This window comes from Ranitomeya variabilis, chromosome 4, assembly GCF_051348905.1.
Source record: "Ranitomeya variabilis isolate aRanVar5 chromosome 4, aRanVar5.hap1, whole genome shotgun sequence".
NCBI lineage: Eukaryota > Metazoa > Chordata > Amphibia > Anura > Dendrobatidae > Ranitomeya > Ranitomeya variabilis.
Window position 1 is genome coordinate 86,599,559 of NC_135235.1, and position 18,314 is coordinate 86,617,872.

Sequence of the window (18,314 nt, forward strand, 5' to 3'; positions counted from 1 at the left end):
TTGTCTTTGGCCACTTCTTGAAACTACTTCAGGGTTCAGAAACAATGAAAGTTCAAAGAATTGGTATACCAACCACTCACCAAAATAATGGAATGTACAGAGAGAGTACACTAGAGGTAGAGCAGCCGCAAGAAACAGCAGCACAATGCTGACAGCGGCATTTAACTCATGCTTCTGGCCATTGGTCCGGAAACCTGCCCACCGGTGACCCCGTCACGTGATTGTGGTCACTGATTCATTGTCATGACAGCCAGAGGTCTCCTGGAGACCTCTATGGTTGTCACTGCTGGCTTGCTGTGAGCGCCGCCCAGTGGTTTGTGCTCATTGCAAGTGAGTAATTCTATTACATAGAGGCGATCTGATCATCACCTCTATGTAGCAGAGCCGATCAGGTTGTGACAGCTTCTAGTTTCCCATGGAGATTACTGAAGCATGCCAAAAGTAAAGAAAAACATGTTTTTAAAAAATATAAAAAAATAAAAACAATACAAAAGTTCAAATCACCCCCATTTCGCCCCATCTAATATATAAAGCTGAATGTGTGTGTGTGTGTATGTATGTATGTATGTATGTCCGGGATTGGCATCTGAACCGTAGCAGCTACAGCCACAAAATTTTGCACAGTCACACGTCTGGACCCCGAGAGCGTCATAGGCTATGTTGTGAGGTGAAATTTTAACCCCGCGCTTTCCAATTCACCAAACAATTTTGCCCCTATCTACATAATGGGGAAAAAGTGAAAGGAAAAGTGTTGGAGGCGTCGCAGCTACAGGCACAAAATTTTGCACAGTCACACGTCTGGACCCTGAGAGCGTCAAAGCTATATTGTGAGGTGAAATTTTAACCCCGCGCTTTCCAATTCACCAAACAATTTTGCCCCTATCTACATAATGGGGAAAAAATGAAAGGAAAAGTGTTGGAGGCAAATTAACAGCTGCCAGATGTGAACAAGGGGGACTTAAAGAATGACAGCGATGGCACCAAAGAGTATATACTGTACAGTTGCTAAGGTGGGGCCCCAACATGGGATAATCACACCACCACGGGGATATGAACACACACACAAAATGCGCCACACACTACCACGTGCTCGAACACATATACCACCCTCAGTGCACATTTCACCACACATACACCAACCTCGCCACATAAAAGTAGAAACACAAAAGTCGCCGCTCAAAACTCGCCACGCGCAAAACTCTCCACATGCAAAACTCGCCACACGTGCAAAACTCGCCACACGCAAAAATTGCACACGCAGAAAAATTGCCACACGCAGAAAAATTGCCACATGCACAAAAGTTGCAACACATGCAAAAGTTGCCTCACACAAAACTTGCACATACTCAAAAGGCACCACACATAAAACTCGCCACGCGCAAAACTCGCCATGCGCAAAACTTGCTGCACACAACTTGCTACACTAACCTGTCACATGCAACTCGACACACAAAAAGTTGCTACACGCATGTCGCCACACAAAACTCATCTCACAAAAGTCCCTACATGCATGTCGCCACACGCAACTCAACACACACAACTTGACACACGAAACTCGCCCTAAAACACACACAAGTCTGGTATCCTTCAAAAATAAAAATCTGATTAATAAGCAGACAAACTACAAGAGCAACAAATGTACCATATAGGAATCCGGCAGCTGTCAGTCACATGACCAGTCTATTATGTGTATGTGTGAGCTAATATATACTGCCAGGGGGTGGGCTTACTGTTGGCTGGGGATTTATCAGGCTGCCATTTTAGCTTACAAATACTGAGGTAAAAATACTGACCAAATAACGTGTGAACGAGGGCTAATACAGGAGGAGATGACATACAGCTATATACTATATACAGGAGATGACACACAGGTATATACTATTTACAGGGGAGATGACACACAGGTATATACTATATACAGGAGGAGATGACACACAGATATATACTATATACAGGAGAGATGACACACAGGTATATACTATATAGAGGAGGAGATGACATACAGGTACATACTACATACAGGAGGAGATGACATACAGGTATATACTATATACAGGAGGAGATGACACACAGGTATATACTATATACAGGAGCAGATTACCTACAGGTATATAGTATATACAGGAGGAGATGACACAGGTATATGCTATGTATAGGAGGAGATGACATACAGGTATATACTATATACAGGAGATGACACACAGATATATACTATATATAGGTGAGATGACACACAGGTATATACTATATACAGGAGATTACATACAGGTATATCTAATATATAAAGCTGAATGTGTGTATGTATGTATGTGTGTATGTCCGGGATTGGCATCTGTACCGTCGCAGCTACAGCCACAAAATTTTGCACAGTCACACGTCTGGACCCCGAGAGCGTCATAGGCTATGTTGTGAGGTGAAATTTTAACCCCGCGCGTTCCAATTCACCAAACAATTTTGCTCCTATCTACATAATGGGGAAAAAGTGAAGGGAAAAGTGTTGGAGGAAAATTGACAGCTGCCAGATGTGAACAATGAGGACTTAAAGAATGAGAGCGATGGCGACAAAGAGTATATACCATACAGTTGCTAAGGTGGGGCCCCGACATGGGATACTCACCACACACGGGGATATGAACACAAACACAAAATGCGCCACACACTACCACGTGCTTGAACACATATACCACCCTCAGCACACATTTCACCACACACACACACCAACCTCGCCACATAAAAGTCGAAACACAAAAGTCACCACTCAAAACTCGCTACATGCAAAACTCGCCATATGCAAAACTAGGCTCACGCAAAACTCGCCACACGTGCAAAACTCACCTCATGGAAAACTCACCTCATGCAAAACTTGCACACACAGAAAAATTTCCACATGTACAAAAGTTGCACCACATGCAAAAGTTGCCTCACACAAAACTTGCACATACTCAAAATGCACCACACATAAAACTCGCCACGCGCAAAACTCGCCATGCACAAATCTTGCTGCACACAACTTGCTACACTAACCTGTCACATGCAACTCAACACACAAAATGTTGCTACACGCATGTCGCCACACAAAACTCATCTCACAAAAGTCGCTACATGCATGTCGCCACACGCAACTCAACACACACAACTTGACAAATAAAACTCGCCCTAAAACACACACAAGTCTGGTATTGTCCTTCAAAAATAAAAATCTGATTAATAAGCAAACTACAAGAGCAACAAATGTACCATATAGGAAATACGGCAGCTGTCAGTCACATGACCTGTCTATTATGTGTATGTGTGAGCTAATATATACTGCCAGGGGGGAGGGCTTCCTGTTGGCTGGGGATTTATCAGGCTGCCAATAGCAACCAATCACAGCTCAGCTTCTATTTTGCTACAGTTAATTAACCTGAGCTCTGATTGGTTAATATAGGCAACAAAGACATTCTCAGTATAACAAAGCTAATATATGTTGTGAAATGCTTCTATTTGCTTAGTTTTTGCCTTTTAATAATTACATTTCTATCTATTTGTTTTGTGGTTTTTGTGTGCAGAATAAATTTTTGTTAACACATTCTATTTTGCTAACAGCAGTCATTAACCCGGGCGAAGCCGGGTAGTACAGCTAGTTCAAAATAAAACAATAAAAAAATCAAACATATGCATATCTGTTATCGCCGCATTCAGAATCGCCCAATCTATCAATAAAAAAAGGAATAACCTGATCTCTAAATGGCGCAGTGAGAAAAAAAGTCAAAACGCAAGAATTACTTTTTTGGTCACTGTGACATTGCATTAAAATGTAATAACGGGCAATCAAAAGAACGTATCTGCACCAAAATGGTATCATTAAAAATGTCAGCTTGGCACGCAAGAAATAAGCTCTCACTTGACCTGAGATCACGAAAAATGGAGACGCTAAGAATATTGGAAAATGGCACATTTTTTTTTAACAAAGTTTGGAATTTTTTTCATCACTTAGATAAAAAAGAACCTAGACATGTTTGGTGGCTATGAACTTGTAATGACCTGGAGAATCATAATGGCAGGTCAGCGTGGGATTGCACTGTTTTTGCAATTTCACCGCACTTGGAATTTTTTTCTTGTTTTCTAGTGCACTACATGGTAAAATCAATGATGTCATTCAAAATTACAGCTCATCCCACCAAAAACAAGCCCTCACATAGTGATTTTGACCAAAAAATATAAAAGTTATGGCTCTGAGAAGAAGGGGAGCAAAAAAATGAAAATGCAAAACCAAAAATACCTCTGGTCGTTAAGGAGTTAAGATAAACGTTTGTGAGTCACAACAAAGGGAACTGCTCTCTTCCATTACGCCTGCCTATGTAACACAAGGATAGACATTTGTTTTTCTTTCAAAGTAGCCTGTTTAAAAATGCTTTACTTTTATGTGTTTGAAGTATAAAACTTGGATGCATCAATAGTTCTGTTTATACCATACATTTATACCATACATATTCTGTATTCAGTCTGGCCTGCATGAAGTCCTGGATAGCTCATTTTAAGGACTTATCGACACTGAAGATATAAAAGGCTAAATTATACAAAAGGTTATGTGGTTTATTCATACATGAATTAATATCATTAATAGTAGTTAATATTCACGTATAATTCAACTATTGTAGATGACAAAAGTATTTCAATTATGATTATCCTATCATATAACCATACATTTTTTTTAAATATAGTAATATTTTAACTATTTTTTTAACAGCTAGTGGCTTCAGATGGCACCCAAGAAAGTCATCCAGTCAATGTTAACATCATAGTTATTGATGCGAATGACAACACGCCAACTTTTTCCAACATTTCCTATAATATCAAGATCTATACAGACATGACACCTGGGGAGAGCATTATAAAAGTAAGTTTCCAATTAACATGTGAAACAATATTTTGCAATAGTATGAATATGTAAATAAAAAATGTTTACACTGTTCTGTACAATGCCCACTGTAGATAAATGTCAATGCTTGCTGGGCTTTGTGCAGCGTCAACGTTTCTCTATGGTCAGCAGTCACGCAGTGCCATGACCCTCAGGGTCCTGTAAGCACTGCAGTTCCAGCGCAAATTGGTAGCGCTGACAAATGACATCATTGTGATCAGGTTCCAATGATGTTAACTAGTGATGATGATGAGCGAGTATACACGCTCGGGGGATCTGCGACTATTTGTTAGTGCTTGGAGATTTAGTTTTCGTCACCTCAGCTGCATGATTTACAGCTGATAGATATCTAGCAACCAGGCAACCCCCACATGTACTCAGGCTGCCTAGCAGCCGTAAATAATGCAGCTGCGTCAGCAAAAATTAAATCTCCGAGCAGTTACAAATACTCAGAGACCACCCGAGTGTGCTCCGGAAAACCAGAGCAATGAGTACACTCGCTCATCACTACTGTTAACCCTTAGCTATCATCTAGATGCCGCGATCACGGCATTTAGAAGATACCTGAGAGAGAGCACTGCTTAACTCAGCTCTCCAATGCCCCCGTGATGAGATGTGATCACATCTCTGGGGATCTGAGTATTACCCTGGCAGTGGGAGGTCACATGATGACCTTCAGGTCAGGCAGTTATGGTCGCCTGTTAGACTCAGCCTGCAGCTGAGTCTAACAGGTGATCTGACAGTGTATTACAATGCATGAGGCCAGTGAGTGATCAGAGAAATACAAATTGAAGTCCCATACAGGGACTGTAGAAACAAGTTTTTAAAAAAGTAAAAAAAAAGTTTTAAAGCTGTTAAAAAAATGATAAAATATATAAAAAGAGAAGAAAAAATATTAAACCAATAAATATTTATATTGATGTAAATACAAAAAAGTACACATATTTGGTATCACTGCATCTGGAAAGACCCCACCTATAAAACTGTCATATTAGTTAACCCCTTCAGTGCACACCATAAAGAAAATATATGGATCAAAAAACTTTGCTTTTTCATCAAACTGCTGAGCAAAAAGTGGAATAAAGCGCAATCAAACAGTCAAATGGAGAAAATATAGTACCAATGAAAATCTCATCTTTTCCCACAAAAAAAACAAACCACCACACAGCTCAATCAGTGGAAAAATAAAAAAGTTATAGCTCTCAGAATAAAGCGATGAAAAAACAATTCTTTTTTTATATAAAATAGTTTTTATTGTGTAAATGTGAAATAACATAAAAAAGATAAAAGTGATTTACAGTTAAATGAAAAAGTTTGGGCACCCCTATTAATCTTAAGCTTAATATTTTATAAAAATTGATTTTTTTTGCAACAGCTATTTCAGTTTCATATCTATATATATAATTGTCTAAGGGTTTTTCTGTCTGTCCTGGAAATCCCACGTCTCTGATTGGTCGAGGCCGCCTGGGCCTCGACCAATCAGCGATAGGCACAGTATCGACGTAGATGTCATAATGGTTGCCATGGCGACGATGATGTCTTAAAGGTTGCCTTGACCAATCAGCGACGGGCACAGTCTGCCGCAAATTCTGGAATCATCATTGTCCATATATTACAGGGACATGCATATTCTAGAATGCCCGATGCGTTAGAATCGGGCCACAATCTAGTATCTAATAACTGTTGGACACAGTAATGTTTCTGCTTTGAAATGAGGTTTATTGTACTAACAGAAAATGTGCAATCTGCATTCAAACAAAATTTGACAGGTGCATAACTATGGGCACCCTTATCATTTTCTTGTTTTAAATACTCCTACCTACTTTTTACTGACTTACTAAAGCACTTTTTTGGTTTTGTAACCTCATTGAGCTTTGAACTTCATAGCCAGGTGTATGCAATCATGAGAAAAGCTACTTAAAGTGGCCACTTGCAAGTTGTTCTCCTGTTTGAATCTCCTCTGAAGAGTGGCATCATGGGCTCCTCAAAACAACTGTCAAATGATCTGAAAACAAAGATTATTCAACATAGTTGTTCAAGGGAAGGATTCAAAAAGCTGTCTAAGAGATTTAACCTGTCAATTTCCACTGTGAGGAACATAGTAAGGAAATGGAAGAACACAGGTACAGTTTTTGTTAAGGCCAGAAGTGGCAGGCCAAGAAAAACATCAGAAAGACAGAGAAGAAGAATGGTGAGATCAGTCAAGGACAATCCTCAGACCACCTCCAGAGAGCTGCAGCATCAACTTGCTGCAGATGGTGTCACTGTGCATCGGTCAACTATACAACGCACTTTGCACAAAGAGAAGCTGTATGGGAGAGTGATGCGAAAGAAGCCGTTTCTGCAAGCAAGCCACAAACAGAGTCGGCTAAGGTATGCAAAAGCACATTTGGAGAAGCCAATTCCTTTTTGGAAGAAGGTCCTGTGGACTGATGAAACCAAGATTGAGTTGTTTGGTCATACAGAAAGGCGTTATGCATGGCGGCAAAAAAACACAGCATTCCAAGAAAAACACTTGCTACCCACAGTAAAATTTTGGGGAGGTTCCAGCATGCTTTGGGGCCGGTGTTAGGGCTAGCGGAACGCACCTAATGAATATATAGTTTTTATTATGACAGATGCGTTCGCAGCCTTGGGTCCACCGTGCAGGAAAACCTGCTGCTAGCATATAGCGGAACTAAATGGTGGTGTTACTTCACAGAGCAGCCGTGAACTCAAACCACTGTGCCCTGTTAGACTCCACAGAGGCACAGGCTAACTGCCTAAACAAGAGCAGTCAGTGGTCATTCATGCACACGAAACTCCTCGCCGGAGATGCCAGCATTCTAGGGGCTTATTTCAGCCGGGTCACTGAACACACTCATACAAGACCACACTGGCGCAAAGTACATAAATAAAGAGCATGCGGCCATGCGATACTTAAATAGTTGCAGCACGTACAGGACCTTCCTGGAAGGACCAATGAGAGGCTGCCACAGAGCGTGAGCACCTACAGGACCTTAGCTGCAGTGTCTGATCATGTGACCCTCGATCTCCACTGAGAGATCTTACTCTGGGCATGCTCAGAATGAGAAAAGCAGGACTTAGTCCCAGAAGCGTCTGCTCGACGCTGCCCAGCACTGACTTCAATGGCAGAAGCAGGAAAAGCAGCAGCAACTCTCTGTACAGAGTCAAACTGAGTGAGACGCTGGGACCGACGTCTCCGCTGAGCAAACTCCACTGCGGCAGGAGAAGAATGGGAGACCACAGTGGAGATGACCCGAGATTCCCCCTGTGCAGAGACGGGAACTCGACCCCTAACAGCCGGCACTGGGAATCTTGTTAAAGTTGAGGGACGCATGGATTCCACTCAGTATCAGCAGATTCTTGACAATAATGTTCATGAATCAGTGACAAATTTGAAGTTACGCAGGGGATGGATCTTTCAGCAAGACAATGATCCAAAACACCGCCCCAAATCTACTCAGGCATTCATGCAGAGGAACAATTACACTGTTCTGGAATGGCCATCCCAGTCCCCAGACCTGAATATCATTGAACATCTGTGGGATCATTTGAAGAGGGCTGTCCATGCTCGGCGACCATCAAACTTAACTGAACTGGAATTGTTTTGTAAAGAAGAATGGTCAAAAATACCTTCATCCAGGATCCAGGAACTCATTAAAAGCTACAGGAAGCTGTTATTTTTGCAAAAGGAGGATCTACTAAATATTAATGTCACTTTTCTGGTGAGGTGCCCATACTTATGCACCTGTCAAATTTTGTTTGAATGCAGATTGCACATTTTCTGTTAGTACAATAAACCTCATATCAAGGCAGAAACATTACTGTGTCCAACAGTTATTAGATATATGAAACTGAAATAGCTGTTGCAAAAAAACAATTTTTATAAAACATTAAGCTTAAGATTAATAGGGATGCCCAAACTTTTTCATATAACTGTAGCTGTAAATGTAGTGAGTGACTGGAAGAATAAAGTTGCCTTATCAATTTTACCAGACACAGAGTGACAATGAAAAAAGTACCAAAATAGTTCCTGAATTGTTGGTTTTCGTTCATTCTGCCTCCCAAAAATCTGAATAGAAAGCAATCAAAAAATTTAATGTGCCCAAAAATGGTACAAATAAAAATGTCAACTAGTCCTGCAAAAATCAAGCCCTCACATGACTCTGTCTGCCGAAATATGGAAAAATTATAGCTAAGCATGGTGATGAAAAAAGTTGTGTTTGTAAAAAAAAATGTTTTCTAGTGTGTGACAGCAGCCAAACTTAAAAATCCTATATAAATCTGGTATTGCTGTAATCGCACCGACCTGAAGAATTAAGTCATCTAATCACGCATACCGCACAAGGACCAAAGAAAAAAAAATAAAACCATTTCTTCACCTGATGTTGATTTGTTCATTCTGCCTCCCAAACATCGCAATAAGGCTTAGTTCACATTTATCCTATGCACTACGCTGAGCGCTTATGCCGGGTTTCCATGTAAATATCTTAAATACGTGATTCAGATGGAACCTCCGGAGGAAGATTCCCAACAATGAGTCAGACGGAGGCACTGCAGACATCATCTGATCTGTGATTCGGCAGTATCTGTTTTATTAGGCGTGCATAAAAGCACATAAAAGCATGGCCCGCCAAAATTTTGTGAAACTCTGAAAAGAAGGAAAACATTGAACAGAGGCCAGAGTCCAGAGTTACTCTGCTGCCTCATTATAGTGAATGGATTCCTTGAGTGTTTCATCAGAATCACATCGCTCAGGAATTTAGATGGAAACCCCAAAATAAGTGCTCGGTGTTTAGCGCAGGATAAACGAGATCCAAAATGTTATGTAAAAAGTTGCCAATAAAAGCTTCAATTCAAACCACAAAAAAACAAGTCCCCACTCAGGTCCATAATTTGTTTAAGGGAATTGTATTATATGTGAGGGGTGATATGTATCACCCAGGATGAGCACAGAAGTGTATTGAGGCCGCCAGAGTGCATTGTAGTCACAGGCATAACTGGGATTGCAGTGCAAAATAAAAGTAAGTTTGGTCTTGGACAAGCTATTTGCCCAAGGCAGATTTAAGAAAACCCGGCATGGGCTTTTATTTTTGGAGTGAACTACAGGATTGAAGTGGGGCAGTTCACTCTCTCCAGGCCGAGTTTTACAAGTGGCCCATGGCCACAGATTCCATTTAAAGACCCTTCAGCAAAGTTGGGTGTGTCAGTCATCATTTGCAAACTGCAGAACAGGTGGCTCTGCAAGTCTCAGCCTGTGTGAAGTAACACAGAGCCAAGCAAAGCCAAAAGGCCTGGCACCCCTCAACATGACACGGTGGTGCAGTTGCCCACGGCAACTGTTCTCGGATGCGGACTGTCTTGATTCCCGGCTGTGATCCGGAGGATACTATTTGTTTTCCATTTGTGAGTACATTGGACATTAAAGAGGCTTTGTTTTGAACTTTACTATGGTCACTACCTATCTGTCACACTACACCAACCCCACTGCGCTACAAAATATAGGGGCTTTTACATTACTGGTAGTACAAAGGCTCTGTAGAAGTGCTATAGCTCCTCTCCCCAAAAATAGAAATCTATCTCTGTGCTTTCAAATCCAAATGCCCCCCCTCCATCCTGAGCCCCATAGTGTGTCTACACCACTTTTGGTATTTCTGTAGCTATGAGAGCCTGGCTAATTTATGGGTGCATGTCTCCAGAAGCATGAGCTAGGCATAATGTACTGGTCACTGCAGCGGCAGTTTGCATTTTTTATTGAGCAACATCCACTGCTCCTTGTTTCAGGAAATCGCTTGTGGAGTCAAAATCGTCACTACGTCTATAGACAAATTCCAAAATGGGGTCCTTGAGGGAGATTCTGCTATTTTGGCATTTAGGGGCTGTGTATATGGAATCCTCAAACTATTCTACAATAATTTGCTATCAAACAGCACTCCTTCCTTCCTGAGTCTAAGCAGTACTGTACAGCCAGATATTGTAACTGAAATAAAATTATGGTTCAAAAATTGTGCTGATGTTAAGTAGACATGTGGTAAATGTTATTTATTAATCATTTTGTGTTACATAGCTCACTGGTTTAAGGGCATTAAAATTAAAAGTTTTCAAAATGTTCACCAAATTTCCGATATTTTTAGAAATAAACGCAAGTTATTTCAAACAAATTTTACCACTATCATGAAATACAATATGTCAAGAAAAAATAATCTCAGAATCATTGTGAGAGCTACAGAAAGACATGGAATCAGCAGATTAAATTATTTCAAAGAAAACAGAAAACTATAAGTAATGCACTCAACCTTAATGACCTGTATGCAAAAAGCATGTTCAAGCATGTTTAAAGTTTGCTCAACAACATTTTGACAAGTCTGTGAAATACAGATGAGACCAAAATTGAAATCTTTGGATGCCATAATACACACCATGTTTGGAGGCCAAAATGCAATGTATATAACCCCCAAAACACCATAGCAACAGTGAAGTTTGGTGGTGAAAATATCATGGTGTGGGGCTGTTTTCAGCATATAACACTGGCAAACTTTATATAATTGAAGGGAGGTTGAATGGGCAAATGTACTGAAATAACCTTGATAAAAATATGCTGCCATCTACTAGGTTGATGAAGATGAAACGAGTGAAGACATTCTCATTTTTACACATAACTTAATTATTGACATATATTGTTTGATTTATTTGACTGTGTGGATTCCATGTGTTGTCACCAACATCTGGTGAAAATATCATGTTATTAGCACCTTTAGAAATATATTTATTTGGAAAATTGGTGACATGTTCTATAGTTATTTCACCCACTGTATATAGATGCTGGTTAGAGAAGTTGCACCCAGGCTTACATTCCCTCTGCAGTCGCTGGCTACTATTTTATGCTGGTTGTCTCAGTAATTCATCCCCCATGTAATAAACATAACTGTTTCTGGAGGTCTTGAAGGCAAGGCAATACATCATCTGTTACAGTTTGAGGTGCTGTAATGCTTTTGTTGCTATGACCACTGCTAGATGTAAGACTTATTCAGAATGCATAAATATAGTGATATGCAAACTGTCTCAGAGAGGAAGAGGACTTTCATTCTACAGTAGTGCCTCCTCTCAATTTACAAACAGTGTTGTCCCTTGTTATCCCGTGTCTGAAAACTGAGATTATAGTTTGGCTTTTATCCAAAGTCTTATGGCAAGACTCATTAAAGGGTTGACATTAATTTTTAGGATTGCTACTACCAATAAGTTGGACTAAGAATTCAGGTCATCTGTTAGGTGTTGAATTCCCGCAGGTGCACAGGGGGAATCTCGAACCATGTCCTTTGCAGTCTCCCATTCTTCCCCAGCCGCAGAGAAGCCTGCTCAGCAGAGACGTTGGTCCCAGCGTCTTTCTCAGGCTGATGCTGAGTGCCTCGTTACAGCTGCCATCCCAGGCTCAGGTATTGTAACCAGCATTAATCAGCGGCGAGCAGATGCTCAGGGACAAAGTCCTGCTTTTTGTCATCTGAGCATGTCCATGGGATGACCTCTCATTGGAGGTCAGGGGTCACATGCTCAGGTCCTGAAGTGGCCCTGATTGGACCACTGTAATAAAAAACAGAGCAAGGGGGCGCGCCTAGGATTACACCTGATGGTCAAGAGGAACGTACAATAAATCGGAGATCCACTCACCTGTCCAGGTTGTGCAACCCTGCACAACCAATGGAGAAGCCTGCGGTGAGTAGAGAGCAGGCCGACAGGCTGTGGGGCATGGAATCCAAGCTGACATGTGACTAGACCACATGACCACAGGACCCGCGGATCTCCAAATGGTAATGCCTATGCTGCTCCATCCACAACTCACAACAGACTGTAGGTAAATGAAGGAAAGAATGTGTGGTCAGGCGGAGCGCTAAGCATATGGATAAAGACAGAAGGTTAAAAAATGTACAAACCTTTATTAAAATGTTGAACACACGTGTTTCAGCGACTGAACGCCGCCTTCTTCAGGTATTGGGAGAAAATTACAAGCAGATAGCTTACATATAACAAAAGAACAGGAAGTGATATGAAAACCATTAACCCCTCCTTAGCATAACCATCAAAAACATGATTAAAAAGTGAAATAACGGTAATCTCCTCATTAAAGGGAAAACAATAATGAAAATAAAAATAAAAATGAAAATAAAAAATAAAAAGATCCCCCTAGGGTTTTTTGAATGTTCTAATAGAAAATGTTTAGAAACACTGTGAAGAAGGTAACCTGTCCTAATGTTGTGTCTATGTTTGTTAAGTCTGGCCTGCATGGTCTGTATCGAGTGGCCTATGTATTGCAGGCTTCACGTACATTCCATCAAGTACACAACATAGGACGAATGACATGAGACATTACATTTAATTTGAAAAGTTTCTCCCATAGTGCGAGATAAAAAAGTTCTAACCCAATTGACAATAATAGGGCAGCATAGAAATTTAGGCGCATTGCACTGAAAACAACCTAGCTTGCACTCAAGCTTACCTCCTTTTTCCTCAGAGGCTTGCAATATGCTACTTGGAGCTACTAAATTTCTAAGATTTTTGCTACGCCTATAAATAATCCTTGGTTTAGTGGGTAAGCTTTTTGACAAAACTAGGTCATTCCTCAGGATGAACCAATATTTATTCAACATCCTTTGGCGCGTCTGCCGCGACTGACTAAAAGTTATGACAAGACTCAAATTTTTTACATCATATCGTTCTTTTGGGCAAGATGTAGAATGGATCTTTTTGATACAATCTGCTTGGGTCAATGCCCTAGTTCTATTAAAGGCATCAGTGAGCAACCAACTGGGATATACTTTAGCGACAAATCTTTTCAGAACTTTTGATTCTAGGAGAAAATAATGATCATTGCTACAGTTAATAATCTTTATAATAATAATGATAATCTTTATTTTTATATAGCGCTAACATATCCCGCAGCGCTTATGTATCCTCCAATATTGCCCATATTAATGTTTTTAATCCAACTAGGGAGGTGTCCACTGTCGAACCCAAGGTAGCTGTTCACATCGACCTGTTTGAAATGCATAGCTGTGGATAAACTCCCAGAGGCATCCAGCTGGATGGACAAGTCCAAGAATTGAATAGCTCTGTCACAGATGTTAGAAGTAAATGACAGCCCCCAAGAATTAGAATTCAAATGAGCCACAAACTCAATAGCCTCCTTCCTCGTACCTTTCCATGTAAAAAACAGATCATCTATAAAGCAGGAATATAAAACTATATGAGTTAGAGCCAGGGCAGACTGCACAATGTGGATGGACTTGAATAGCCCCATGAAGAGATTCTGATTGGACCACTGGGAAGGTCCTGGAAGGACGTAGCTATAAAAGGTTTGCATGGCCACTCAGCTAAGCGCTAATATAAATCTAAATCGTGTATGTGTGGATGTGTGTATGCAATCTGATGTAAGCTCCTAATTGATCCCCTTCCCTAGCATTGTTGTCTGTGTGTGGGTGATTGGAGCTAACTAGCGCCAGATTGTGCCATCCAGCACAAGGCATGACAGTACTGCGTCTAAAGCAGAGTCCGTCAGAGTGGCGCTTGTGCAAATAGTTTGCTTTCCTGGCCCAGGCTTAGGTTGGTTAGTGGTGTCCCTCCCCCAGAGCGGCGCTGTACGAACATAGTTTGATAAATTTTTAGTTTAGTTTCTCTCTGGCACCACAGTTGTGGCACTGAGCGCTAGTGGTTCTAGAGGGACTCTAACCCTGTGTCCTTGGGGCAGGGTCCTGTGACCAAAATACTAGCATTCACTTTGCGGTATTGCGGCCGTGTGACACAGCAGGGTTTGCCTTCTACATACTGGGTGAAATAACCCGCGTGTGTTCACGCCATATACTGTCCGTCATTGCTAAGCAGCAGGTGTCATCTCTGCACAGTGGACCCCGGGCTGCGAACACACCCTATATCCTCTTTAATATTATTTGGTGCGTTCCGCCAGCCCTAACATCATCTTCCTCTATGAAAGGGTAATTTAAATTCCCAGAGAATTGCATGGTTTATAAGTCTCATTACGCTGACATGCTGTCAGGACTCTGAACATTTTTTATTACCTTTTTGTGCATTACTGCCCTTTTCCAACATGGCGTCTTTGGTCTCATGTGCACTGTATCTTCCTGCTATAAAACTCCACCCCAGCCTTCAGTCTGTGCTAGAGTATTCTGCCTTGCATCCAGCTCCTGACCTCTGGTGACTCCCTGGCTATATGCATGCTCCTGTGAACCTGTGGGGTTATCCTGCTACTCTGCTCTTAGTTCCTGCTGCATACACCAGTTCCAGTAATCCTCCTTCATCTGCTGCTCGTGTTTGCTTCCATCTGCATTTGCTGGACATGTAAGCTGTTTCTGCTCTGCAAGAACCTGAGACTATTACCCAGACCTCCCTGGTTGAGCTAAGATATTATTTGAACTGCCTTATAAGCATATCTATCTGTGTTGTGGACTAAGCAAGGACTTATTCGTGTCAAGTATCCTCAAGAATAATTGTGCTTCATAGACTTTCTGCGTGATTGCATTTCCCTCTGAAGTTTCCTATAGACTGCTGAGCTGCCTTTGATATTTGCACCAAGTGTTGTGGACTTGAGTTTCTCTCTGCACCTGTTTGAATTACCGTGTGATAATATAGACTTTACCACTTATAAAACTGTGTCCTGTAGTTATCTTGTTCCACGCAAAGAGTCTCCTGAGTTATCCCCTATAATTATTACACATGCCAGGCATGTCACTCTCCAGAAGGAGAAAGGTTGTTGTGGTGCCCATTGTGAAATTAAAGTTTTTCAGTCCAATATGTCACCTGTTGTCAACAACCAAAGATTCCAATGGGCTGTATAATCCCCTTAAAGATGTTGTCCAGTCCAAAACGATAAATCTGTGCATACTTATTAATCCCCTGAGCACACAGGCCAGTTGCAGAAATTCGTCACTATCAGACCTGGGACCGAAGGGTATGCATGAGTTATTCATATTCCCTGGCAGTGAACACTCAAGATGGCCATGACCATTGGCCTTCCATGTCACTAGACAGGTCGTGGCCTTTCTCAATGAACCGGAGAGTTTCAGAAGTCTGTAGTCACACAGGGTGACTGCAGACTTTCTGATTTGGGCTGGACAATGCCTTTTCTTTGCCATTTATACTGTGAAGGAGTTGTGTGGGATCTTCTAATATGAATTGGTAACAGAACAGTTTTAGTAACTGACTACACAGCTGATTGCTTATTTTCCATTGTGTTTTTTTTCTTGAAAGTAGTGAAGAATTTAAATTTCTGTTGATGTTATTCTGCACACGCAGGCAGATTGTTCAAAATGTCAGTGTTTAATTAATAAGCCCAGTGGCATTACATCTTAGTTTAATAATTTTGAGCGAAATATTCACCTCTTTGATTAATCTACCCTCAAGTATCTAGCATAATTGTATTATTTGGTTTATTGCAGGTAGCACATTTATTATTACATCTGCAGGGACTGTTCACTACAGAGTCTTTCTAAGGCAAAGAGATTAATGATGTTTGAGGAATAAAAGGAGGTTTTGGATTTTTTCTTATGTTCAATATAAATACTAACAATGAGGATGGTGATATACAGACTCAGGATGATATTTAAATCAATAAATTAGCTAATTAAAGCAGCAAAATATTTAGAATTTTAGGTACTGTATATACTCGAGTATAAGCCGACCCGAGTATAAGCCGAGGCCCTAATTTTGCCTCAAAAAACTGGGAAAACTTATTGACTCGAGTATAAGCTTAGGGTGGGAAATGCAGCAGCTACTGGTAAATTTCAAACATAAAAATAGATACCAATAAATGTAAAATTAATTGCGGGTAAATGTTTTTGAATATCCATATTGAATCAGGAGCCCCATATAATGCTCCATACAGTTCATGATGGGCCCCATAAGATGCTCCATGCAAAATACGCCTCATATAATGCTCCATAAAGTTCATGTTGACCCCCATAAGATGCACCATACAAAAATATACCCCATATAATGCTGCACAAAGGTTAATGATGGCCCCATAAGATGATCCATATTAAAATATGCCCCATATAGTGATGCACAAAGGTTAATAATGGCCCCATAAGATGCTCCATAGAAAAATATGTCCCATATAATGCTGCACAAAGGTTAATGATGGCCCCATAAGATGCTCCATAGAGTAATATGCCCCATATAATGCTCCATAAAGGTTGATGGCCCCATAAGATATTCCATAGAATAATATGCCCCATATGCTGCTGCTGCGATTAAAAATAAAAATGACATGCTCACCTCTCATCGCTGGGGGCCAGGTGTTGGAGGCACCACTGGCTCAGGCCCTGGCACTTTCCATATTCACCTGTCCCCATTCCACTGCCGCGCATTAAACATGTCATTGCACCCTCTGACCTAAACATCACAGCCAGAGGACGCGGAAGACAGAGCCCGGCGGTGGAGCAGGGACAGGTGAATATCACATGGCTCACCCTCCCCCATCATACTCACCCCCTCCTGGCATGGTCTTTGCACTTCCCTGCTTCTCTGATGTCTCTGGCGCTGGCAGCTTGTTTCTGTGTTCAGCGGTCACATGGTACCGCTCATTAAAGTAATGAATATGCACTCCACGCCTATGGGAGTGGAGTCGCATGCATATTCATTACTTTAATGAGCGGTGCCATGTGACCACTGAACACAGGAAGAGCTGCCGGAGACCATCAGAGAAGCAGGGAAGTGCAGAGACTGCACCAGGAGGGGGTGAATATGATGTGACATTTGCCACTCCTGCTGCTCCCCCTCCCCCGCCAACCCCCTGGGACAATTACTTGAGTATAAGCCAAGAGGGACACTTTCAGTCTTAAAAAATGAGCTGAAAATCTTGCTTTATACTCGAGTATATATCTTAGATCATTGAAACTTATCTTAACTTCAACTTCGAGAACTTTCACACACAACTCACTTTTGAGACTGAGTCTATAGACTATAGACTATGTACACAAATGTCAGGTATATTGCAAATTGTTGTAAGCTAACAAGACAGATGCACCATACTTGCCAATCAAGCACCCATTCCAGCAGGTCTATGTAGACCGGAGGACATTCAGCTCCAATCACCTACTCACCCTCTCATGTGGAAGAAAGTGGCTCTGAAGAACTACTCTAAAGTGTACCCATTATTTTCTTCAGCTTTAATGAATGTATACAACGATAGATAGATAGATAGATAGATAGATAGATAGATAGATAGATACACATCCACAGTGTCATAAAAATTTGGAAAAACCTGGTCAAAATTACTGTTATTGTGGACAATTAAGCATGTTTAAAATTAAATTATCTCTAAAAGGCCTTAAGTTAAAGATGACACATTTCCTTTGTTTTGTATTCACAATTTACATATTTAAAATTACAAAAAGAAAATCGG

General features: G+C 41.0%; 1 protein-coding gene across 2 annotated transcripts in view; it reads left to right on the forward strand.

Moving 5' to 3' along the window:
• Positions 1 to 18,314, forward strand: part of PCDH15 (protocadherin related 15) — a 2,374,726-nt gene that overhangs the window by 1,328,271 nt on the left and 1,028,141 nt on the right. For both annotated transcript variants that reach the window (XM_077258870.1, XM_077258871.1), the window contains one exon: positions 4,730 to 4,879. In XM_077258870.1, coding sequence (XP_077114985.1) covers positions 4,730 to 4,879 — 150 coding nt within the window. The remainder of the gene's footprint in view (positions 1 to 4,729; positions 4,880 to 18,314) is intronic.